General features: G+C 42.8%; 1 protein-coding gene across 1 annotated transcript in view; it reads right to left on the bottom strand.

Moving 5' to 3' along the window:
- The window catches only part of AKAP1 (A-kinase anchoring protein 1), a 62,862-nt gene that overhangs the window by 26,644 nt on the left and 10,499 nt on the right, over window positions 1–25,719 (bottom strand). Inside the window, exons 4-8 of the mRNA XM_073613109.1 lie at window positions 23,885–24,018; window positions 23,503–23,629; window positions 10,669–10,787; window positions 9,922–10,099; window positions 1,401–1,551 (exon numbers count right to left, since the gene is read on the bottom strand). Coding sequence (XP_073469210.1) covers window positions 1,401–1,551; window positions 9,922–10,099; window positions 10,669–10,787; window positions 23,503–23,629; window positions 23,885–24,018 — 709 coding nt within the window. The remainder of the gene's footprint in view (window positions 1–1,400; window positions 1,552–9,921; window positions 10,100–10,668; window positions 10,788–23,502; window positions 23,630–23,884; window positions 24,019–25,719) is intronic.

The following is a 25,719-nucleotide window of genomic DNA, read 5'->3' on the forward strand; positions in this document are numbered from 1 at the left end:
CAGAAACCATTCTAGCTGGTAAAAATAGAGATTTAGTCACTGCGGGTTCTGAACACCGCAAACAAAACTACATACATAACATCTATGATGAAGTTGACTTAGACCTCAATGGAACACTTCATAAACTAACCACAAACTGCATCATTGTAGCACAATGTACCAGAATTGTGGATGAAATGCAACCAGCGATGCATAGCCTTTCAATGGGACACTGTCCAGTCCTGTACAGTAGATGTTATAAGTGGCCGTATAACCTGGAGATCCCTTAAGGCATTGCTACAGTTCGGCTCTGTCAACACTATAAACTGCAACAATTCTGTGCAATTCACATGCGATTCAGTGAAGTGCAACGAACACATTTACTCTGAATGGGCTCAAATCGCACAGTATCACAGCAAGACGTGCATGCACCTTTTTTGGAGTCTCACCAAAAATGGATTACATGGTTGTTTTGTACTGTGTGATCCGATGCAGACAACCGCACTGTGTTTGCAACTTGCATTTGGGGTGTTGTTAACGAGTGGAATGCGGTGTGGGAAACAGCTATTCCCACACTGCAAAAGTTTGATCCTAGCCATACATCCAGATTTAGTTTTTTCAGCCAAAAAAAACCCCAAAAATTTATGACTCTCCATCCACACTATATGCTGGTGGCTGTCAGAATACCCAAACAATGGCTGCATCCTGCATCCACCAGACTCCTCTGATTTTCCCATAGTGTGTGTGCGCGCGCGCCGGTAGAGCCCCACCCCCCGCCAAAGCATATTTCAGTGGATTCATCAGGAAACAGAAAAAAAAAAATAATTTGCTCAGTGTACGGCCAGCCTAAAGTATATTTAAATAAATACCTTGTAAAACAATCTATTCTGTTTAATCACTTCAGCCTCGGCAACGTACCAGTATGTTTCTTTTTTTTTTTTTAAACCGGCGATACTCCGTTGTAAAAAAGCACCCCCCAAGGTTCTGTCGATCAGAGAGATGACCGTGGACTGGAACATCCCCGATCACCTGTATGGTCTATAGCCCCATACACACGGGCTAAATATTAGCCAAAATGAACCGTTACAGTAGAAGCCAGCCAACTTTTGACCCAAGTGTACAGCCGCTGATCTCACGACCCATCACATTTATAAAGCACTAGAAGGAATAGATTTACTCAAACTATGGATGTGCTTCTGTGGGTTCTAAATGTGGCTAAAAGTGAGCATTAGCAATATGGGAACACAGAAAGAATGATTGTGCACAGATTCAAATGTACATGGCCACACATCCATCAGTGTTTTAAAATGTCAGAAATACATAGAATCTATTTTTTTCATAAGATCAAATTTTGCTATGTAAAAAAAACAAAAAACAAAAAAAAAAAAAATAATTTAGATGAAATGAAAACAATTACTAACCTGATTTGTCTGAGGGTCTCAATCTTGACTCTATTGTAGCCACCATAATCCACATAGAGGATCTCAACTTCTTCGGTGTCTTCAAAGTAGGCCATCACTTGTGCTCGCCACCAAACACTGGGCCCAACAGGTGCAGCACAAAGAATCCCAACTATAAAAGATAAAATGTTTAGGATTCACTTGAATAGGACATGCTGCTAGAGGGCAATATAGTCATGATTATATAACAGCAAATGTATATCTTGAGTTATTTTTGCAGTTTACTTAAAATTTTATGAACCACAAGCTTATAAGCTTTGGGCCACGGTTGGGTGAGGAACAGATGTCACACACTGCACAGCAGAGAACCAAATTTAATCTGAGACCTGAGTGGAGGGAATGGACACATTCCCCTCTATGCAGTCTCAAAACATCAAACAGCTCAGGCTGTCAATCACCTGCTCTGTGCTTCAGGAGGGGGTGGTGGTGGTGGGGGGTCGGCGATGATGGGCTGTCTCCCAAATTTCTGCCTCTTCATAGACTACCAAAAGTGACTCAGACAGCAGCATGAGAGCAGATAAAAATCGCTAGGTGGATTTTTATTTTTTTCATCCCGATTCCTCTCCTGGACAGGAAGTGAAAGAAAAATCGCAGGGGAATTCTCCCCTTTTGCAATGGGAACACCTGTTCTGGCGAGAATTGTATATTTACCCCATCTTGTCTTGGGGATAACTCCGGAATTTTACAATTGCCAAAAAGCCACACTACTTTGGCAGCCCATGTCTCCTAGCACCCCAAAGTCGTGTCACCATTTGATAATTCTGGAAGTGTTAGATACCCGTGTTTCCTGCTGCAGGTCCATCCTCCTACAGGCATCCTGCACTGTCCCAGAAGTATTTGAGTGGTGAAGAGACTAACAAATGCAGCTGCACGGGGGGGGGGGGGGGTGTGTGTGAAGACACTGAGCAAGAGTGAGCACCACACAAAGTGAGCAAGAGACAGCGAGCCATAGGAGCAAGACAGTGAGAGACAGACAGAACGAGAGAGAAAACTGAATACTGGGAGGAGAATATGGTAAAAGAGCTCTTCTATTGCTGAGAACTGGCCTTTAGGATTTATTTTTTAAGCTACATTCCTTACTATTCAGCTCTCTACGGACCGCTGACATTTTTCAACCCTGTGACTTCCAGGTTTTGATCCATGGCCATTTTCATTGGCCGGGCCAAATTATGTCATCACTCCTATTCACATGTGATATTTCAGCCATATAGATTTATATTATACACACACACACACCATATTAAAAAAGTCATTAAAAAGGGGGGCGTGGCTTGCGCGCAACTGTAATGGACGCTTAAGCCGTTAGCTCTGTCAGTGACCAGGGATATATCGACATATCTAGAGAGATATAGAACCACCGGAGCCCACACGGAGCTCCTACCACAAGTCGGAACCTGCCCTCATGCTGTCCCGCAAACGAAAGGACATAAGACAGCCGAAGAAACTCACAGACTTCTTCACAATGCCGGCCTCAGAAGGGGAGACGTGGCAAGATGGCGGCGGCGGCGCGGCAGCACAGGCCTCATCGTCATACACTGACCTGCCTGACGACTGCAATGGAGATTGGGAGGACGGAGTGAGACCAATAACGTCCCGGGATCCCTCATCACACAGCCCGCTCTCCAACAGCCCTGCCAAGGCAAGGATGAGGATGGATCCGGTCACACAGACCTCAGGCGCAGTGAGTAACACTCCCCACACAGACGCGGCAGGCCTCACTACACAGCCATCAATAGCAAGCTTTCCAACATCTGGTCAGCCGGTGCTGGACACAGTAATGAAAGACATGTTATTATCTCTTCACTCATCCCTCATGATCAACTTCTCCACAATGATACACCAATTCACTGCTGAGATGCAAGGCATGGGGGAGAGAGTTCAACATATTGAACATAAAATGGATGAATGCTCTCTGACAGTGAATGACCTCATAGACGCATACAAAGACCAAGCTGACGACAACGATCGCATAAAAGCGAAACTCGCGGATCTGGAAGACCGCTCGCGAAGAAATAATGTTAAAATTAGAGGTGTCCCAGAAACAGTTCTTCCTGCTGACCTACCCAAATATGCTGCAGACATGTTTGATAAACTGATCCCTGAAATTTCGCAGATTGAACGCATTGTGGATCGAATTCACCGCATTCCAAAACCAAAACATCTTGATGCATCCGTACCTAGGGACATTCTGATGAAAATTCATTTTTTCCCTACTAAAGAAAAGCTTTTAGCAAAAGCCAGATCTGCACCTGGTCTCCCAGCACCATATCAGGACATTCACCTATATGCAGATCTTTCTCAGTATACCCTTAACATGAGAAGACAAATGAAGAACATCACTAAAGCGCTTAACAATCATAAGATCGCTTACAAATGGCGCCATCCGGCTACTGTGGTGATTACCAAGAATGGTACAACGTACACTGTGTATAGCCCTAAGGAAGGCCTCCGGCTACTACACACATGGGGCATCATCCCAGAGCTCCCAAGCACTGAGTCCTCACACAATCCTAACCCACACAACTCAGGACCACCACCACTAGGCCATCATAAGCGGGAATTCCGAAGAACCACAGAAAAATGATGTATCCTCTGGTAACTACTACAAGAGCGCCTTACATCCCTGGTCTGACTCCCTGCCAAGTCACACTCAATTTGTTAACCATTTTGAACATTGCCTCCACTCCTGGTCAGTTACTTATTTAGCACACTGACCTTTCTCCTATTTTGCCAACATTGGTAAAATCTTTTATATTTTTCTTTTTTCCTTTTCCTCTTTCTTTTTTTGTTAAGTAGCGGCTGCTTCACAAAAGTTACCTGATCCACGCTATCGCTTACACGATTCTCAGGTGGAACTCCTCTTTTGATTTACCATTTTTGTTACAGCAATAACCGTTTTATATGTTTTGTTGATCACAGACTACTCCCTTAAGAGACGTAAGCTCATCCATTGATTCCAGGACTTCCAAGGAACAACCATCGGACGCCCATCTCAGACCCATCAACAGTGGACATCTTCCTAACCAGAGATAAGTAAACCTACGTTAAAGCACACTACTCCCGCACCTCCACAATTATGGATATCAACATACTATCCATAAATGCGAAGGGATTGAACCATCCTGCAAAACGAGCATCGTTATGGAAAACAGCATTAGCCCACAACAGTGACATCATATGCGTACAAGAAACGCACTTTGCCCAAGACAAGACCCCCAACTGCCAACACATAAAATTTCCTCACATCTACAGAGCATGCTATTCTAAGAAGCAAAGGGGAGTTCTAATAGCCATTAGAGACACTGTCAGTTTCCAGCTACAGGACAGTATTCTAGATCCAGAGGGAAGATTCATCATCTTAATATGTTCTATAGAAAACACCGTATACACCATTGCAACTATATATGCACCAAATCAGAGACAAATACCGTTCCTCAAATCTACGCTGAAAAAAATTCAGAGTGTGCAGCAAGGTCATTTACTGACCTGCGGGGACTTCAACTTAGTACCGGATAATGCCATGGACTCCTCATCGGGCCCCAAAAGATTTGCATCCCCTCTGAACTCTTTTCTGACGAATAATGATTTGTATGATGTTTGGAGGTGCTGTCACGCGGCTGAGAGGGATAATACGTTCCTCTCCCCGCGTCACAACACCTACTCCCGTATAGACCTGTTTCTCGCAGATAAGTGGCTCCTACAAAATATTCATAACTCCTGCATCCATACCATCACCTGGTCAGACCACGCCCCTATCAGCATCCAAATTACCAACAAAAATTCCAAACCACAATCCTACTTATGGAGAGTGAATAATTACCTCCTACAAAACCAATCCAACGCCACCTTTTTATCCCAAAAACTGGAAGAGTTTTTTACCACAAATGTGGAATCTGTGGCTGACCCGGCGATCCTGTGGAATGCTCACAAAGCATACATAAGGGGATTTTTCATACAGTTAGGGTCCAAACTTAAAAAACATAGAATGCGGACAATACAGGAACTGACTACATCCCTTGCACATGCAGACAAACAAAACAAATCCCATCCATCACCAGCATTACAAACCCCGATTTTTAAACTACAACACGAACTTAGAACATTACTACTTGACAGCTATGAAAAAACACAACGTAAACTTAAAGCTAAATCCTTTGTTACCAATAATAAAGCGGGGAAAACTATGGCAAATAAAATCAAAGGTCACCGTATAAAATCTAGAATAACACATCTCTTCCATCCAAAAACCCACGACAAACTTCTAAATCCTCAAGAGATAGCAGACGCTTTTAGCACGTACTACGGTGAGCTTTACAACCTCAAAACAGATTGCAACACCCCCCAACCAGACCAAATAGAGATTGAGGCATTCCTAGACCATATTAAACTTCCTTCCTTAACGTCTGAACACCTTGCCAAACTAAATTTACCATTTTCAGTAGAGGAGATTCAAAAAACAATACAACAACTCCCAAACTCTAAATCCCCGGGTCCAGACGGATTTACCGGAGAATATTTTAAATCCTTCCACTCAATCCTGGCCCCTCATCTATGCAAACTCTACAACCACACAACACGGTCCTCGCATTTTCCAGCAGAAAATGTTATCAGCCCTAGTAATTACCCTGCCAAAGAACCCACCTCCCCCAAAAATTTTCGTCCCATATCTTTATTGAACCTCGACCTTAAATTATATGCCAAAATGATAGCTAATAGACTCACGGACATTATGCCATTACTAATACACAACGATCAAACGGGATTCACTAAGGGTAGGCAGACTTTGGACGCAACTAGAAGAATGATCAATATTATCCACCACACGAGCTCCACTGGAACGCCTTCTCTGCTCCTATCCTTGGACGCAGAGAAGGCGTTCGATAGAGTTAATTGGAATTATCTATCCCTCACACTACAGAAATTTGGTTTTCGGGGACGAATCCTACAGGCCATACTTGCCCTATATACTAACCCAACGGCGCGAGTGTACTCATCCAATCTTTTATCTACCCCATTCAACATTACAAAATGGGACAAGACAAGGCTGCCCACTATCCCCACTAATATTCAACTTAATAATGGAACCTTTAGCTGAACACATAAGATCTAATCCCAAAATAACAGGCATCACAATTGGCCCTCAAACACACAAAATCAGTCCATTTGCGGACGATGTAATCTTAATCCTAACACAACCTACTTCTTCCCTCCCTGAAGTCCAACACACCCTAAACTGGTTTAGCAAAATATCCTACTACAAGGTAAATACAACTAAATCCCAAATATTAGACCTCGGAGTGGATGCTGTGAATAAAATCCTCCTACAAAACCAATTCCCTTACATATGGGCAGATTCCAGTATTACATACTTGGGCATTCAGCTCACAAGATCCACCAATCTCCTATTTCAACATAATTACATTCCCCTAAGATCCAAACTGACCTTCAAAAAACAGCCAAATTTGAATTTTCTTGGTGGGGGAGGCTTGCAGCTTTTAAAATGATACAACTCCCACAAATACTGTATCTCTTCAGATCTCTCCCCATTCCAATCCCAAACAGCTATTTTAGATCCCTACAATATCTACTGTCTAAATACGTTTGGAATGGGAAGAGATCCAGGTGCTCCCATACAAAATTGATCAAACATAGAATGTCCGGCGGAGTAGGATATATAGACTTCCAGGACTACTATACGGCCTCAATATTGACACAACTAAAAGAATGGTTCTTGACATACCCTTCCACATTGTGGGGATCCATTGAGAAAGAATTAAGTCCTCATAACCCCTTGAACATATGGCTTTACAGCACTCACTTAGGAGCAAAAATACCATCCCACTTCTCTCCTACAATGATTGCCTCAATCAAATCCTGGAGGAGACTACTACAGGGCACCCACCAACATACGTCCAATACACTTCTGAAAATTCCCCTAATAGCTCTGCACCACCTCATAGCCCAGATCTCCGTCACTTCATGGACCAGAAAAGGAATAACACACCTACACAATTTATATGACTCAGGAACTCTTAAATCCTTCTCTGATATTCAAACAGAATACCACATACCTCAACAAGACCTATACAAATATCTGCAAATTAAACATTGCCTTAGGAACCTAACAAAAATTCATCATACTATACCGACTTTAGCATGGGCTTTCCTAACAGCGGGCACACCAATGAAAAACGGTATCACCCTCTTTTACAACTTATTCCAACAGAAAAACACATTCTCCAAATCTAACTCACACCTGCAGTGGGAAACGGACTTACAACAAACCTTCTCCCTTATACAATGGCAGAAGGCGTGTAGGATCACTCAAAGAGCCACTAGATGTTCCACACTGTGGGAACTCACTGTTAAGATAACTCTGAGATGGTACATCACACCTGCAAAACTCTCCAAATTCAATCCGATTAACAGCGATAGCTGTTGGAGACAATGCGGATTACGCGGTAATCTTCTACACGTTCTCTGGCAATGCCCCAACATTCTCCAATACTGGTTGGGAATATTCACTATCATCTCTGACATCACTAAAACCAAAATACCACCTAACCCAGCACTTGCTATACTTTCTATAGGCATTGAGGACTATCCTCCTAAACTCCATAACACCATTAAAAATATATTTCTAGCGGCAAGACTGACACTAACTAGACACTGGAAAGACCACACATCCCCAAAGGTTTCTGAGGTAATAGACCTCATAAATTTACACTGCTCATATGAACAGATCATGATGACCTGCTCCGGACATGCCCAGTCCTACACCACTCAGTGGTCTCCTTGGTCCTCCTGGTATCGGAACACTGACTTACTCCCTCTCCACTGACACCTCCTATTAACATTCTTGACAACATTGAAAATGCTGAGTTCTCTTCCACACAATTAGATCCCAATAAGGGATCTAGGGAGAGTTAACCCAGCCCAATGCGTAGACATACTACTTACTGTTAATAAACCGTGAAGAAGCTTATCACTGCAAGTCCCTTCCTACACTACCCTTGTTATTGGACCTGAAACACTGGTCTCATAGTACTCTTTACACCTGTAATCTAAACCGTATTGTGTAACTGTTCTGACGAACTAATGTTGACTATTACTGCTTTATAATAAAATAACTAAACTGTTCAAGTATAGTTGAATGTGCTTCCACCTTATCGTGGACACAGTCTAATACCAGAAGGGGAGCACAGGGTAAGTGACAGTACTTCAAATGTGTGATAAATATTGTTGTTACCTCCACAGCCCAAGTTTATGTTACTTTATTTGGCATAATATAATATGTGAGCTCTTTTCACAAAAGATGTACTGTAAAAATGTACCACATTTTTATCTATTTGTACCCTTCTCTATAAATACTCAAAAATATTGAATGAAAAAAAAAAAAAAAAGTCATTAAAACGAGTTTGGGAAGATACCTTTTTTTGCTTTTAAAAAAAAAAAAAAATCTTCTTACGAGAATCGGCTGCGCCATCTTTACTCCTGATTTCTGGCTCTTGTGTGGGCATCATTTTCGCCCTATCTTTCCCTGGCTAAATCTCGCGATTGCGTGTGCTCTTATGGATGCCTGTGTGATATTCTGGTTCACTCCCCTTGTGTGACGACTTCTACAATCACAAGGGGAGATTCAGGAAGGTGTGGAGGAGGGCACACTATCGCAAGTCTTCCTCTGTGCCGTTCTCAGTGGAAGGAATTAACCTGGCATGCAGGGGCTATAGAAACAGCACACATAGCGTGCCGTTAATGAAATTACGGACTGCCCGTGTGTTGGTGACATCATTAAAGATCGAAGGACAGATTATGAAGAGACTAACAGTAAGTGAAATTTCACAGGCAGCAATCAGCAGGCTTATCACTGTAGATTAGAATGAGCGAAAGTGGAGGGTTTACAATCACTTTAAAGAGGAAGTAAATCCTGATGGGTTTTACTTCCTCTTTTGCTGGCTGCAAAGCCTGCAAATGAAAAGCATAATGGGCTAGTATGCATCATGCGCCGTTGGAATTTTCAGCGGACTACAAGTGAAATATCTCTTAAATGGCGCACGTTTAGAAGAGATTTCCACTACCTATAGGTAAGCCTTATTCTAGGCTTACCTATACGTATAGGTACAAGTCCAAAAAGTCGGTTTACAACCACTTTAAGCAATGAGTTTTTTTTTTTTGTTTTTATTGACAAAATTCTAAAATGAATTCACACAAATGAATCTCCTACCAGCAAAATAGGCTACATTCATGCTAGTTAGGGATTACAAATCATCTGTGTAAAAAGTTAAAGGGCAAGCTAGCTTAAAGCAGAGATTCAGAAGAGTAGTGGTCTGAGCTTTGGATCACTGTGGCAAACAACTTTGATGCAAAGAGAAACTACCTGGAATGTGGGAGGCTTCTGCAATGGAAAAATGCAGATTAAAAAAATAAATAAATAAATAGAAAATTCTGAACCAGAACGTGAGACTGAAGTGTGCCAACTTACCTTCTGCAGGCGTGGGCAATGTCGGAACACCCGGCTGTGAGTAACAGAGGCTCATGTGCTGATCCAAGCCACAAAGTGCATGAAAAGTAGGGTGCGTGCGCTGCTGGACAAACATGTGCCCTGCATTCACTACATTAACCACAACTACTTCCACGGAGACATTATTTGGTAGTGTGAGCTTGGAAAGAAAAAAAAAAAAAAAAAAAAAAAAAAAAAGGAAAAAGAAGAAAAAAAAAGGTGAAGTAGTATACAGTTGAGCCTACATAATACATAGGTAAAAAAAAAAAAAAAAATAATTACTAAATTTATCTTGTTACATTGAAACACCACTCACTATTAATAAAGACATTCAAAAAAGGCACACTGTTCACACCTGAGTTTTGTTTTTAGGCAGAAAGTAACGCATTTTTTGTGGCTTTTTGCACAAGTCAAAAGGTCACCAATGTAAAAAGAAAAAGGCCTGTAATCTGCCCAAAAAGAAGCTCATGTACTTTGAGCTTCAGGCGTTTTTCTTCAGGCTACAAAACGCTCAGATGTGAACAGGGGCCATTTAAAATGAGATTGTTTGTTGGGCGTTTTTTGAGCTGAAAATGCTCAGGTGTGAATGCAGCGTCAGACTACATGGTTACAAGAATAAGATTCACATATACTGAATGTTAGTCTACTATGCTTGGTGTGTCCTAAATGCAACACAAGTACATGTAAATGAACCCATGTGATCAACCTCTAAACCACGAAGAAACATACCCATGATGCAACAGGAAGAGGGATCAGAGGAGGAGGCGGCGCAAATATATTTGTCAGATTCAAGTCCTTGAATTTCTTTCGGATTAGGCTCAGAGCTCTGTCTATCTGTTGTTGCGAACCTGTTAAAATTTTGTAGTTCATTAGCAGTGTCCATTCCATACTACAAAAACCATGTACCAAAAATACAAGGCAAATTCAAAACACTAAAACTAATTAAAATTTCACTTGTGCAAGTGTAAAAAAAATAGGATTTTTATAACAGCCTGTAAAATCCTTTTCTTTTGAGGTACATCACTGGACACAGAGCCTCAGTAATTACTGATGGGTTATAGGGTATCATTAGGCGATTGGACACTGGTCACACCCTAGACAGGAAGTTCAACCCCCTATATAACCCCTCCTCTTCCTGGGGATACCTCAGTTTTGTAGCAAAGCAATATAAGTGTATTAGAAGAGGGGCGGGACCTCTGTGTCCCGTGATGTACCTCAAAAGAAAAGGATTTCACAGGTAAGCTGTTAGAAAAATCATTTTCTTTCTCATACATCACGGGACACAGAGCCTCAGTAATTACTGATGGGATGTCCCAGAGCAATGCTATTTGAGGGGAGGGGACCACACAAAGTAGGACCTCGTACCGCTGCCTGCAGCACACTACGCCCAAAGGCGATATCCTCATGCCTTCCCACATCCACCTGATAAAATCTGGAGAATGTATGGACTGAAGACCAGGTTGCGGCCTTGCAGATTTGAGCCATAGAGGCCCGGTGATGCCCTGCCCAAGAAGCACCAATAGTCCTTATGGAGTGTGCCTTGATTTGAAAAGGTGGAATTTTCTGTTTCAAACCGTAAGCTTAAATAATCATTTGTTGAATCCATCTTGAAATGGTAGACTTTGGCACTGCCTGTCCTCTATTGGGACCTTCTGGCAGTATGAACAAAACATCCGTTTTGCGAATTTGAGCAGTTGCTTCCAGATAGGCCTTGACTGCTCTTACTACATCCAAAGAATGCAGTGACCTTTCTTCCGCAGAACAGGGATCTGGAAAAAAAAAAAAAAAAAAAAAAAAGGAAGGTAGAACAATATCTTGGTTTAGATGAAAATCTGAAACCACTTTCGGTAGAAAGCTAGGATGAGGGCGCAATACCACTCTATCCTTGTGTATGATTAAATAAGGCTCTTTACAGAAAAAGAGCTGCTAATTTTGATACTCTTCTCGTAGAAGAAATGGCTACCAGAAAAAATTAACTTTGTCAACAAGACCAAGGGAATTTGACGTATTGGTTCAAAAGGCTGTTTCTGTAAAACTGACAGAACAAAATTCAAGTCCCTGTATGAAGCTTCGGATTAAAGAATGCAAAGCAAGCGGCCATTGAAATAATACTGACAAGGCCGAGACCTGGCCCTTGATGGTACTCAAGGCCAGCTTCATTTCTAATCCCATTTGTATAAAGTCAAGAATTCTACTTATGACATATTTTCTGGGATGCCAAGCCCTGGATACACACCAGGAGATCAAAGCTTTCCAGACTCTTATGATAAATCATTCTGGAAGCTGGCTTTCTTGCATTGATTAAGGTACAAATCACAGGACCTGAAAGCCCACAACTCTTCAGAACGTGGGTTTAAATAGCCAGACCCTCAAATTTAGCATTTGTAAGGCAGGATGGAACACTGGACCTTGGGATAGCAGGTCTGGACGTGACGGTAGGGTCCACGGGGTCCTACTGCCATCTTTACTATTTCTGCATACCAAGCTCTTCTAGGCCATGCTGGGCCACCAGAAGTACCGACTTCCTTTCCTGCCTGATTCTGCGAAGAAGTCATGGCAGTAGCAGAATAGGAGGAAATTTATAAAACAGGGAGAATTGATGCCATGGAGTCACAAACGCATCTGTCCCGCATGCAAGAGGATCCCTTGTTCTTGACACAAAGTTATCAATCTTGTTGATGAACCTGGATGCAAAGAGGTCTACATCCGGAACCCCCCCCATCTTTGACATATGGCCAAGAAGACGTCGGGGGGAAGAGACCATTCCCCTGGGAATAACTGCCGGCGACTCAAGTAGTCTGCCTGCCAGTTCTCTACTCCCAGAATGAAGATTGCCGATATGCACGGCACGTGCTTCTGCCCAGGTTAAGATCTGGTTTACTTCTCCTTGGGCTGCACGACTCCTGGTGCCTCCCTGGTGATTGATATAAGGCACTGCTGTGGCATTGTCGGACTGGATCCTGACAGGGCAACCCTGTAACCTGAGTGTCCAGGCCTTTAGGGCTAGATACGCCATACGGATCTCTAGAATGTTGATGGGTAAAGTCCTCTCTGTCTTGGACTCTCTCCCTTGGACAGTCGACTGTTCCAGAACTGCTCCCCAACCCGAAAGACTGGCATTTGTTGTTACCACTGTCCAGGCAACTGGAAAAAAGGGTTTTCCCCTTTTGCAGATTTTTGGGTATCAACCACCAACTGAGGCTCTGACGCACTGTAGGAGACAGACATCGGGAAATCCAATGCCTGAACCTCCTTGTTCCAGGCAGACAGGATACTGTTTTGCAGCAGTCTCGAATGAAACTGAGCATAGGGAAGTGCTTCGAATGAAGCCACCATCTTTCCCAGTAGCCTCATACAAAGGCGAATAGGAGGATCTTTCTTTGCCCTGACTACCTGAATCAGTTCTTTTATGGTACTGATCTTTGCCTGGGGTAAAAGCCTCTTCTGGGCTGTATCTATGACCAGACCAAAATACTCTAGTCTTCTTACTGGTTTCAAAGAGGACTTTTCTGAATTGAGGAGCCAACCTAGGTATTCCAGGTAGTTGACTGTGGTGACCAAGCTTTGGTCCAAGCAGGCTACCGAGCGGTCTATCAAGAGCATGTCATCTAGGTATGCTATTACCGTTATACCTTGGGCCCTTAATCTGGCCAGCGGAGGGGCCAAGATTTTTGTAAACACCCGAGGTGCAGTAGCTAGCCCGAAAGGCAGGGCTATAAACTGAAAGTGGCGTTTTTCTACTTTGAAACGCAGGTACTTTTGATGAGCATGGAAAATTAGTACATGCAGGTATGCGTCCTCAATGTCTATTGACGCCAGAAATTCTCCTTCTTGTAGGATGGAGACTACCGATCGGATCGATTCCCTGCGAAAGGATCGTATCTTTAGGAATCGGTTTAGATCCTTGAGATCTAAAATGGGTCTGACATCTCCAATTGGTTTTGGAACCATGAAAAGGTTTGAATAAAACCCCAATCCCAGCTCTTGCGTGGGAACAGCCATGATAACTTTTTGCGACAATAGTCGCCTAGAAGAGAGACTTCTTTTTCTCTGGGTCTCTGGGAACATTTGATCTGAGGAAAACGAGGAGAGGGGAATTCTCGGAACTCTAGTTTGTAACCTAGAGTTAATGTGGACATCACCCATCTGTCCTGGAAATACCAGAGCCTTGAGAACTGTAGCAGTCCACCCCCCCCCACTCGAGCGAGCGGGGGCACTCCTTCATAAAGAGGCTTTAGGCTTCCTCCCACAGGACTTTTTGTCCCTGGGTCGACGGTTATTTCTTGAGCCTGACGGAGGAGGCCGTCACGACTGCCTGGAGGCTGATACTCCTGGCACTGGGGACAGAGCCTGTTTAAAAAAAGAGGGACGTATACTAAATCCTCGCCGAACAGCCTTGCACCATGAAGGGGAAACCCAGCCAGAAGCTACTTATATGGTGATTCGGCTGAAATTTTCATAAGATTCTACGCATTTGTACCAACCCAATCGCAAGGCGAAAGGTTTGGATAATAGAATCTCTGATTGCATCAACAGCAAACACAAAGCCGCTGGTAGGTTGGCAAACCCCCGGGCTTGCTGTTCAGGTAAAACTTTGAGGACCTGTTTAACATGGTCTCTCAAGTATTGACAGACTGATTGCTGCCACTGCAGGTTGAGCTATTAGGACCTTCTTGTAATAATAATAAAGTGATTTCGCGCTTGAAAATCTATCACCCCAAAGTATAATACATACAATTAAGAAATAAATGAAATAAAGTCTATAGGTGCAACATCAAAAAAGTGCTCAATAGTGCAATAAATATATAATCATCAAAAGTGCTGTCGTGCATCAATAATAAAAATAAAAGGAAAGTTAGTATTGTGCATCAATATTAAAAGTTTATATTGTGCTATTCCACTGGGATCGTTTGGTGGAGAAGGGAAGTGATAATGATCTTGAAATTAGTGATCCGGTGACACCGGGCTCTCTGGACTCTCACCTTAGATGAAATAAATATGGGCATCAAACAGGTTCTTTGTGGTATAATGGGATTGAGGTAGGGCTTCTCTGGTGCTGTAGCAGTTCTTCTGGTTGAAAGCACCTATCAGATATGGGAACAAAGAAGGGCTGCCCAGCTGGGCTCCACCAATCTGGTGGTATAAACAGGAAGGGGAGAGAAAAGATGCCTCCAATAGTGTAGTATGTTGGTAAAAGATAGCTATTTATTAAAAATATATGGGTGGTCTCTTATTTTAAAAGGTTAAAAACAGCATAAAAAGGTTGAGGAGCGGCGTCTGAGGCGCCTCCTTACTGGTTTCCGGTTTCGTCTGTTCTCGGCCACGCCCTACGCGTTACGTCACCGTTTGTGACTTCAACAGTTGAAGTCACGAGCGGTGACGTAACGCGTAGGGCGTGGCCGAGAACAGACGAAACCGGAAACCAGTAAGGAGGCGCCTCAGACACCGCTCCTCAACCTTTTTACTGTTTATGCTGTTTTTAACCTTTTAAAATGTAAGAGACCACCTAATATTGATGCACAATACTAACTTTCCTTTTATTTTTATTATTGATGCACGACAGCACTTTTGATGATTATATATTTATTGCACTATTGAGCACTTTTTTGATGTTGCACCTATAGAATTTATTTCATTTATTTCTTAATTGTATGTATTATACTTTGGGGTGATAGATTTTCAAGCGCGAAATCACTTTATTATTATTACAATATCGCTGAGTGTAAGTGAACACTTTAGATTTTGCTGCAGTCCACAGAGACATCATCACCACCTACATATATTCAACATTATTATTATTTTCTATTACATATTTTTATCACTCGTTATTTTAGTTAATCACGGGGATATCTACACAACCTGTTTACTCAATTTAGCGCGAGGGACCACATCATACAATATTAGGACCTTCTGCCACTGAACCTGCCAAGAAGAAAAACAAACACTTTTCAACAGGAATTCCAATTTCTTATCAGTTGGATCCCTAGGTATCTGAGCGTTGTCGACAAGACAGACTTGTATACGGAGGAATGGCGGCATCAACTGCCGGTATACCCCCCATCTTAGTAAATTTTTCCTCCATAGGATAAAGTGTTGCAAACTTTTTTAGGCGGAAAAAAAAAAAAAAAAAAAAAAAAAAGTTTATCTGGGTGATCCCACTCAGAATAAATAAGCTTTTTCAGTAACCAACCATTAACAGAAAAGCATGTGTAGTTTGAGGAGGCTTCAGTGAACCCAAACCAAAGGAGGGTTCTTTAACTGACTCAGCTACGGGTAACCTGAATGTGGAGCGGACCAATCCAGCCAAAATTTGCACTAACACCTTCTCATCCTGAGAAGCTGAAGAGGGCCCTTCTCCACTTGATTCCTCAGAAGAGGAGTCATAACTCTCATCCCGATCCTCTGAGAGGGATTCCTCTCCTTTTTCCCCCCAGAGTTCCTCTGTTGAGGGTCCTGGGTGGCAGAGGGGGACCTAGTGCATTTTCTTTCACAGAGTGAAGATGCAATTAAGGCCACCAGTCTTTTCTCTAATCCATTAATGGTTGAGGAAAGAACCTCCTGTGTAATGTATACAGGGGCTGAAGTGCCAGAAGCAGCTGCAGCCCCTGACCCCGACAGCTCACCCTGGCCAGCTTCCCCCGGTCCTTCAGGGAGGGGAAGGTGCTGCAGAAGGGGGGTCCTCAGAGCCTGAGGGAGTCCCTTAGAGCCCATTTTTCAGGGTATATGTACCTCTTTTGCCCCTAGTGCAAAACACAAAAAGCAGAGGCACTACCAGAATGCACTGACTGCTGAGCAATGTAGTTTAGCAACTGCCGCTGCTACCAAGTCTCAGTCTGGTGCTCAAGTAAATGTTTGCTGGGAATGCCTGTGTCTCCTACCTCACATGCGCCCGTCTGCTCTGTGTCCCTCCATAGGCCGTGAGCATCTGAAAAGAGTGCACCTTATAGCCTGTATGCAGCCTGCAATGTGAGCGTTTCACCACGCCGACTTTGCGTTAACGCTCCACCCCCCCGCGTTCTTTTAAAAAAGAATGTTTCCTGCACAAGCCAAGGCTCTAGATCCTTGGATAGCATAGAGGGGGGGGGGGGCTGGGGCGGAGGAGAGAGGAGGGCTGGTGGATAGGAAGCCGCTGTAATGGCGGTGGAGTGCGGTGCGGCATACTACCGCTTCCCTGTGCCTTTACCTAAGCCGTGGGGGGAGAATCCCTGTAGGAAAAAACCCCCTTCCCACATCCTACCTGGAGCTTGGAGGAGCGTACAGCGTGGACACCGAGACAAGACAGATCAAGCATGAAAAGGTATGTGCTCTTGACAGCCCCTGGTGGCGACTATAGACATAGCATACATTTACTTAAAGGAGAAACCTTATAAGAACTGGAAAAATTGTTAAGGAGTCTCCGTTACCTTATCCAACTGCAGGGTGTTGTTGCAACAGACCCAATCTTCACCTCTCATGGTGGGCTCCGTTTAGAGAAAAAACCTTCAGAGACTGGGGCCCCCTATGAATAGGGGGATCCACAGTTCTGGCCCCGTAAAGCACCCCGCCAGGGATATGGCTGAAAAAAACAAATACTGGATCCCAGGGTCCAGCTCTCTAAAAAGAGAAGCGTTACAGGTAAAACCTCGTTTCTTCAGACACAAGGCCTGGGTACCATCCAATTCGGCCTGGAAAAGACACTTTGAATGGATCCGGCTGCATGGCTTGCCCCAGTATAGGGTATTCCTTTGGAGCTCAGCACATCTTATTCATGACCAACACCTAAGACACTGGCGAAAAAACTGAGGTATCCCCAGGAAGGGGAGGGGTTATATAGGGGGTTGAACTTCCTGTCTAGGGTGTGACCAGTGTCCAATCACCTAATGATACCCTATAACCCATCAGTAATTACTGAGGCTCTGTGTCCCGTGATGTACGAGAAAGAAATAAGATTATTACAGCTTATCTGTAAAATCCTTTTCTTGAAGTACATCATGGGACACAGAGCCTTAATTACTTAATGGGTTATAGGCTACCTTCAGGTGTTGACACTGGTTACACCCAATCAAGGAAGTTCAATCCCTATATAACCCCTCCTCCTTCCAGGAGCACATCAGTTTTTGTAGCAAAGCAATATACTTAATCCCAAAAGAGGGGCGGGACCCTCTGTGTCCCATGATGTACTCCAAGAAAAGGATTCTACAGGCAAGCCGTAATAAAAATCCTATTTTCTTTATCGTACATAATGGGACAGAGGGCCTTAAGTAATTACCAAATGGGACATCCCATAGCAATGCTACTTGAGGGGAGGGAGAGACAACCCGCAGGGTACCCACAGACTTGAGGACTTATACTGCTGTCTGCAGCACACTGCGCCCGAAGACGATATCCTCATACCTCCTTACATCCATCTGATAAAATTTTGTGAATGTATGCACTAAAGACCAAGTTGCGGCCTTACAGATCTGAGCCATGGAGGCCTGATGACGCACTGCCCAAGAAGCACTAACCGCCCTGGTAGAGTGTGCCTTCACTTGAAAAGGGGGAATCTTACCCCTTAAATCATAAGTTTGAATGATCACTTGCCGAATCCACTTAGTGACAGTGGATTTCGACGCTGCCTGTCCTTTCTTAGGACTCTCTGGCAGAATAAATAAGACATCAGTCTTACGAATCTGAGCAGTTGCCTTTAAATAGATTTTCACTGCTCTCATCACATCAAGACAATGTAGCGACTTTTCTTCCCTGGAACATGGTTTGGGAAAAAACGATGGCAGGACAATATCTTGGTTCAGGTGCAAACCTGAGACCACTGGACGAGGGCGTAACACCACTCTGTCCTCATGAAAAAAATCAAATATGGCTCTTTACAAGAAAAAGCAGCCAATTCTGAAACCCTCCTTGCTGAGGATATAGCAACCAAATATACCAACTTCCTTATCAGAAGGATTAGGGGAATATGTTTTATCGGTCCAAATGACTGTTTTTGTAACAGACAAAACTAAGTTCAAGTCTCAAGGGTTCAAGGGAGGTTTGACGGGCAGATTAAGCCGCGTTACCCCTTGTATAAAACCCCGGACTAAAGAATGAGTAGCAAGTGGTCATTATAATAAGACCGATAAAGCTGAGACTTGGCCTTTAATAGTACTCAAGGCCAACTTAATTTCTACCCCTAATTGTAGAAAGGCAAGAATTCTGCCTACGATATATCCGAGGGTGCCAACCCCTGGGTTCACACCAAGAAACATAAGCCTTCAGACCCTATAATATATCGTTCTGGAAGCTGGCTTCCTTGCATTAAATCAGGGTAGAGATAACTGACTCGGAAAGCCCATGTTTCTTCAGAATGTGGGTTTCAATAGCCAAGCCGTTAAATTTAGAGACCGTAAGGAAAGATGGAATATTGGTCCCTGTGAGAGCAGATCTAGCCATAGTGGGAGGGACCATAGGCCTCCACTGCCATCTTTAAGATTTCTGCATACCATGACCTTCTGGGCCATGCTGGTGCCACCAGAATTACCGGCTTTCTTTCCAGCTTGATCCTGCAAAGAAGTCGTGGCAGCAACTGAATAGGGGGGAATGCATAGATCAGTGAGAACTGATCCCATGCGGTCACCAGCGCATCCGTTCCGCATGCGAATGGATCCCTTGTTCTGGCCACAAAAGTTGACTAACTTTATGTTGAACCTGGACACTAGTAGATCTACGCCCGGAATGCCCCATCTTTGGCAAACAGCCCGAAATATGTCAGGGTTAAGAGACCATTCCGCTGGCGACTCCAGTAGTCTACCTGCCAATTCTCTACTCCCGGAATGAAGACTGCCGAACATTCCTAATTGCCCAAGTTAGAATATGGTTCACCTCTCAGCACCGAGTGACTTTTGGTGCCCCCTTGGTAATTGATATAGGCCACAGCTGTGGCATTGTCAGATTGAATCCTGACAGGACAATCCTGTAACCTGAAAGTCTATGCCTTCAGAGCCAGACATACTGCCCAAAGGATATTGATGGGCAAGGTTCTTTCTGTTCATGACCACTGTCCCTGGACAGTTGTCTTTTCTAGTACTGCTCCCCAGCCTGAAAGGCTGGCATCCATCGTTACCACTTTTCAGATGACTAGTCTGAAGGATTTTCCTTCAGCAGATTCTGGGTTAGTAACCACCAAGTGAGGCTTTGGAACACTCTTGGGGGCAGCTGCACTGGCAAGTCTAAAGCTTGAATTGTTATGTTCCAAGCAGATAGGATACGGTTTTGCAACAGTTTTGAATGAACCTGGGCATTTTGCAACTGCTTCGAATGAAGCCACCATGGTTCCTAGCAACCTCATGCAAAGGCGAATGGAGGGATCGCCATTTGACCTGACCATCCGCAGCAGCTCTCTTATAGAGTTGATTTTTGCCTGAGGTAAGAACACCCTTTCCTGGGCTGTGCTATGTCAGACCCAAGTACTTTTTAGCGGTATTAAAGGAAGATTTCTCTAGGTTGAGAAACCAACCCAAACTTTCCAGATAATTGGTTGTAGTGCATTCGCTTTGCTCCAAACGAGCCACCGACCGATCTATTAGCAATAGATCGTCTAGGTACGCTACGATTGTTATACCCTGTGCCCTTAAACTGGCTAGAGGTGGGGCCAGCACTTTGGTGAACACCCGAGGTGCTGTGGCTAGCCCGAAGGGCAAGGCTACAAACTGGAAATGCTGCTGTTCTAACTCGAACCGCAGAAACTTTTGATGAGCGGGAAATATAGGGACATGCAGATATGCATCCCTGATGTCGATTGATGCCAGAAGTTCTCCTCCTATAAAGGATAGAAACTACAGACCTGATAGTCTCCATGCGAAAGGAGCGGATCCTGAGGAACTGATTTAGATTTCTTAGATCTAGAATGGGTCTGACGTCTCCATTTGGCTTTGGTACTATGAAAAGATTTGAATGAAACCCCAGACTTTGCTCTTTTGTGGGGATCTGTATGATCACCCCTTGAGATATTAAAATCGGTCTAGTGCCCGAAACAGAAATTGTCTTTTCTCTGGATCTTTGGGAGCGCTTGACCTCAGGAAGCGAGACGGTGGAAAGTCCCGAAATTCCAGCTTGTACCCCAGCGTTACTGTGGAGATGACCCATCTGTCCTGAATCTCCTCTTTCCAGACTTCTGAAAACTGCAGAAGTCTTCCCCCCACCTTGGTGAGGGGGGCTGCCTCTTCATGATGAGGCTTTAGGATTCTGCTTTGCAGGTTTCCGACCCCAGGACTTTGAGCCTGGGTTAAACCCTGAGATTTTCCTCGAGTCTGACGTCGGAGGCCGTCGCCACTGCCTAGAGGCAGAAGCTCCTGGCGCAAGGGAAAGAGCCCGTTTAAATGAAGGGCGTTTATACTTTCTTTTGACTGGCAAAAGAGTACTTTTCCCACTAGAAATTGTTTGGATAGATTTTTTTTTTAAATAACAATGTGAAGCTTTCGTATCGCTTTGACAGTAAAGACAACAGAGTAAGGTATGGGCATAGACTCCCTCTAGTGGAGATTTAAGGCATAACAACATATTTTCCCCTAATGGAAGAAATACATAGGTGTTTTTAATACCCAAGTTTCTTCCCTTACCTTACCCCCGCCGCAGGATTTGCTGAATTAACAGACAATCCAGCCTTCACCCATCAGGGGGGGCAGCGTTTAGCAAACTTTCAAGAACCGGGTCCCTAATATCGGGGTTCCAACTCCCTTGGACCTGTAAAAGCACCCCACCAGGAAAGCTAGGTAATGTTGCAAGACCAAAGCCCTGGGTTCCTGGTGTCCAGCCCTTCAAAGAGGCATTACATGCAAAACCTCATGCTTCGGATATGAGGCACCGGTACCATCTTTTTAGGCCTTGAACTTAAGATGGATCTGGTCTTTATGGAGGCTATTTAAATCCAGCATGGATCCCTCCAGTGGAGCTCCTCGGAGCACATCTTCAATCGTGACCAACAACAGACACTAGTGAAAAAACTGATGTGCTCCTGGAAGGAGGAGGGGTTATATAGGAAGTGAACTTCCTTGATTGGGTATAACCAGTGTCAACACCTGAAGGTGGCCTATAACCCATTAATTACTTAAGGCTCTGTGTCCCATGATGTACAAAAAAGAAAAATGAAACTATACCAAAATCTAGGTTTCTGCAGCCTTAATGGTGTGGTAAACCCATAAACATAAGGACTTCAAAAAAAATGCTGTGCTACCTTATTTGAATGCACTGTGAGTCAACATGCAATGTAAAGTGCTAAAGATGCTTATAAGATATTCTAACTACAATACAAAACTAAAATGCTAATACATACGTGTGTAGTGCTGTTCACTCAAGTGACTTTATGAAAAAAAAAAAAAAAAAAAAGTTGAGCAGCACTACACACATTAGCATTTTGCAATGAAATGGTTTTGAATTAGTTTATTGTAATATTGTAATTCAAATATCTTATAAGCACTTTAAATTGCATATTGACTCACGGTGCATTCAAATAAGGTAGCACAGTATTTATTATAAGCCAAAGTGTGTTGCACATTCATGTCCTGAAACATCACAGGATAAATGCTTGTTCCAGGTCAGTAACTCACTAGGCAGTGAAGAATAAACATGACCACGCTACAGATTGACTGCTCAAAAATAGCACTTTAGGTTAGACCGCTAGGGCTCAAGCACATGGATGCATTCTCCAGTACAGCATACACAAACTAGTGCATTTCTGTGCCCAGAAGTTGCTGATGCTGCATATAGCCACCAATCAATAAGAATGGTTGAAGTAAGCTGTATGCAGGGCCTTCTTTAATATTGATTGGACCCTGGGCAAACGTGTTTTGGGCACACCTGAATTCACTTATCAACCAGCTGCAGGCAGTGGGGGCTCAAGGGGCAGCTGCTTTAGGCCCCACAACAATGATTGGGCACGGGGCAGCTGCCCTTTTTGCCCTGCGTTAAAGATGGCCCTGGCTGTATGTGGTTATGCAGTGTGTGTGTCTCATTTCAGGTACATGAAGGTCTCCAAACGCAACTAGCCTGGGTTAGGGAAATTAACATACAATATACCATACACATCAAGGCCTTACATGGTTTCAGAGTCAACATTTATCTTTGTCTTTATAATTATGACATTTTACCTAAAAGCAAAAACACAAATAATCCACCCCTTAATAACCCAAAGTCAAAACGGTTCTAGTTTTATATCCAGGTGCAGAAGGCCAATAGATGTAAGAATGTAGTGAATAAAGGCCAGTTATACTTGAATACTTTATTAGTTTGTATATTTGCCACCAAGATGAATTTAATACTGGCTTCTTGGCAATTCCCAACCTTCTGAAATTGCTGCGACAATTACTAAACCAATTGATGCCGTCACCCACTCTCAAACACCCCATCAATGCAGAAGATGCATTGATATGTTCCCATCTTTTGGGAAGCCTCACAACTAGAACCACCAAGAAATTCAGAAGCCAATGGGCGATTCTGCCCACATGTGCCTGCTGAAAACTAAAATATCACCTTTACAACAGATCCCAGCCAAAACTGACGCAAGTGCATTTTTGCAAGAAAACTATTTAGTATGTACAACTAAACACTCACCTTCCAAATGACAGATTTGGATATCCTGTGTGTAAGGCACAGTAGAGATATATATTTTGGCACCTGATGACTGCTTCAAGAAACTCACAAACCTGCCTTGTTTCCCAATTAGTCGGCCAACCAAATACTTTGACAAAGAAAAAAAAAAAAAAAAAAAAATGCATTAGCATAAAAAAAACAAATATATACAAGCCCCCCCCATACAAGCACTAGAAATTGGGGGAGACAAAAAAATATATATAAACCTGTTTCATGATTTTTCTTACCTGCTTTGTACAGAGAGGCCACAAAGCTCCTCTTCTCAGGTCTCCCACCGGTGCCCCTGTCTGATATTCAACTAAGCTGGAAAGAACACCTCAACCATAAAAGATATACACACTACCTTTGGCACTTCAAACTCCCAAATGACAACATCAGCCTTTTTTGCATCCGACTTCTGCTTCATATTTTGAAACTGCTCACTATTTCCCAAAGCACAACCACTATCCACAGAGTCCATGCTGTTTACATCTGATCCTAAATGAAAAAACAAAAAAAAACAAAAAAAACAAAAAAAACAAAAAAAACAAAAAAAACAAAAAAAACAAAAAAAACAAAAAAAACAAAAAAAACAAAAAAAACAAAAAAAACAAAAAAAAACAAAAAAAAACAAAAAAAAACCAAGAATGTATTATGACATATAATATTTGTTATAAAACTAACACCCCCCCCCCCCCCCCACAACACAACATAGAAAATAAAATCGCACTATTTCCCCCTATATAGACTTGAGGGACACAGATTTTTAACAAGCAATTTAGGGTTACACTGCCACCTATAATAGAAATGGACATTAGGTACATAGATAAGGTACATAGAAACTGAAGGCTGGCCCCCTATAGAGGCTATAGCCCACCCTAGTCACCTGCTCAGTTGTAGCAAGCCATCTAAAAGCAAAAACATGAAGCACATTTCTCCCTTACTCAAAGTGGTGAGTTGGTTGTACATTGAAAGTCCACCCAAAGCTTGGAAGTATCAATCATATGCTGCACATTGGCTGCCAGGGCTGGAGCAGGGTGATCTTATAAGAGAAGGTTGTCCAAATATACGGCGGCTTCCCATAGGAGCACAGCAGTGGCAGGTTTGGAGCAAATTAGTGCAAACCAAAGGGGCCGTGGGACAGGCCAAAAGGGAAGAGCCACAAGCTGAAGCATTGCTCGTTCATTGCAAATTGCCCCTGAAGCGGCTATATACATTTACGCCGGCAAGAAAAAAAAAAAAAAATGTTGAGAATGTTTAAAAGTCTAAGGTGGGGGTGAAAGTTGCTATTGGGCTTTGAAACAAAGTATGTTTAACCACTTCAGCCACAGAAGGCTTTAACCCCGTCCTGACCAGGCCATTTTTTGCGATATGGCACTGCGTTGCTTTAACTGCCAAAAATGTGTCAAGTGTCCAATTTGTCTGCTGCAATACCGCAGTTCCGATAAAAAAAAAAAAGTTTAAAAAAAATTAAACATTTTTCGCAGATCGCCGCCATTACTAGTAATGTAGTTTTTTTTTTTTTAAATTGGGGTTATTTATTACAGCAAAAAGTAAAGGTTTTCAAAATTGTCACACTTTTTGTTTATAAAACGCAAAAAATAAAAGCCGCAGAGATGATCAAATACCAAAAGAAAGCTCTATTTGTGGGGGAAAAAAAAAAAAAATAAATAAATAATATATAAATATATATATATATATATATATATATATATATATATATATATATATATATATATATATATATATATATCTCATTTATTTTTTTTTCTTATATGTGGACTAGATGCTCACACCTGTATGTTTTTTATATATTTATACAATTTTTTTCACTAATCACTCACATGGAGTATTGATTGTCTAGTACACCCCCTATCATAATTAGACACGTTTATTCGATGGTTGGAGGGTACTAAACATATGCTTGTTGGCTCTATGAGCTCTCACTTTTATGTATTGAATATTAATTGGTTTACTACACAGAATGTAGAGGGGAATTTCATAGATTAAACCCCCTTCGCACAACAGGTGGGGACATTATTTATGCACAAAGTTTTTTCTTGCTGTTGAGCGGGTGTCCTTAATCACATATTTAGCACACCTAATCTGAACTGGTTAATGACCAGCCCCTTGCGTCGCTTTATCTGAAAAATGCGCAGTCATGAGACATGATACCCAAACAAAATCTTTTTCCACCAC

Source organism: Aquarana catesbeiana, linkage group LG02 (assembly GCF_042186555.1).
Source record: "Aquarana catesbeiana isolate 2022-GZ linkage group LG02, ASM4218655v1, whole genome shotgun sequence".
NCBI classification, from domain to species: domain Eukaryota; kingdom Metazoa; phylum Chordata; class Amphibia; order Anura; family Ranidae; genus Aquarana; species Aquarana catesbeiana.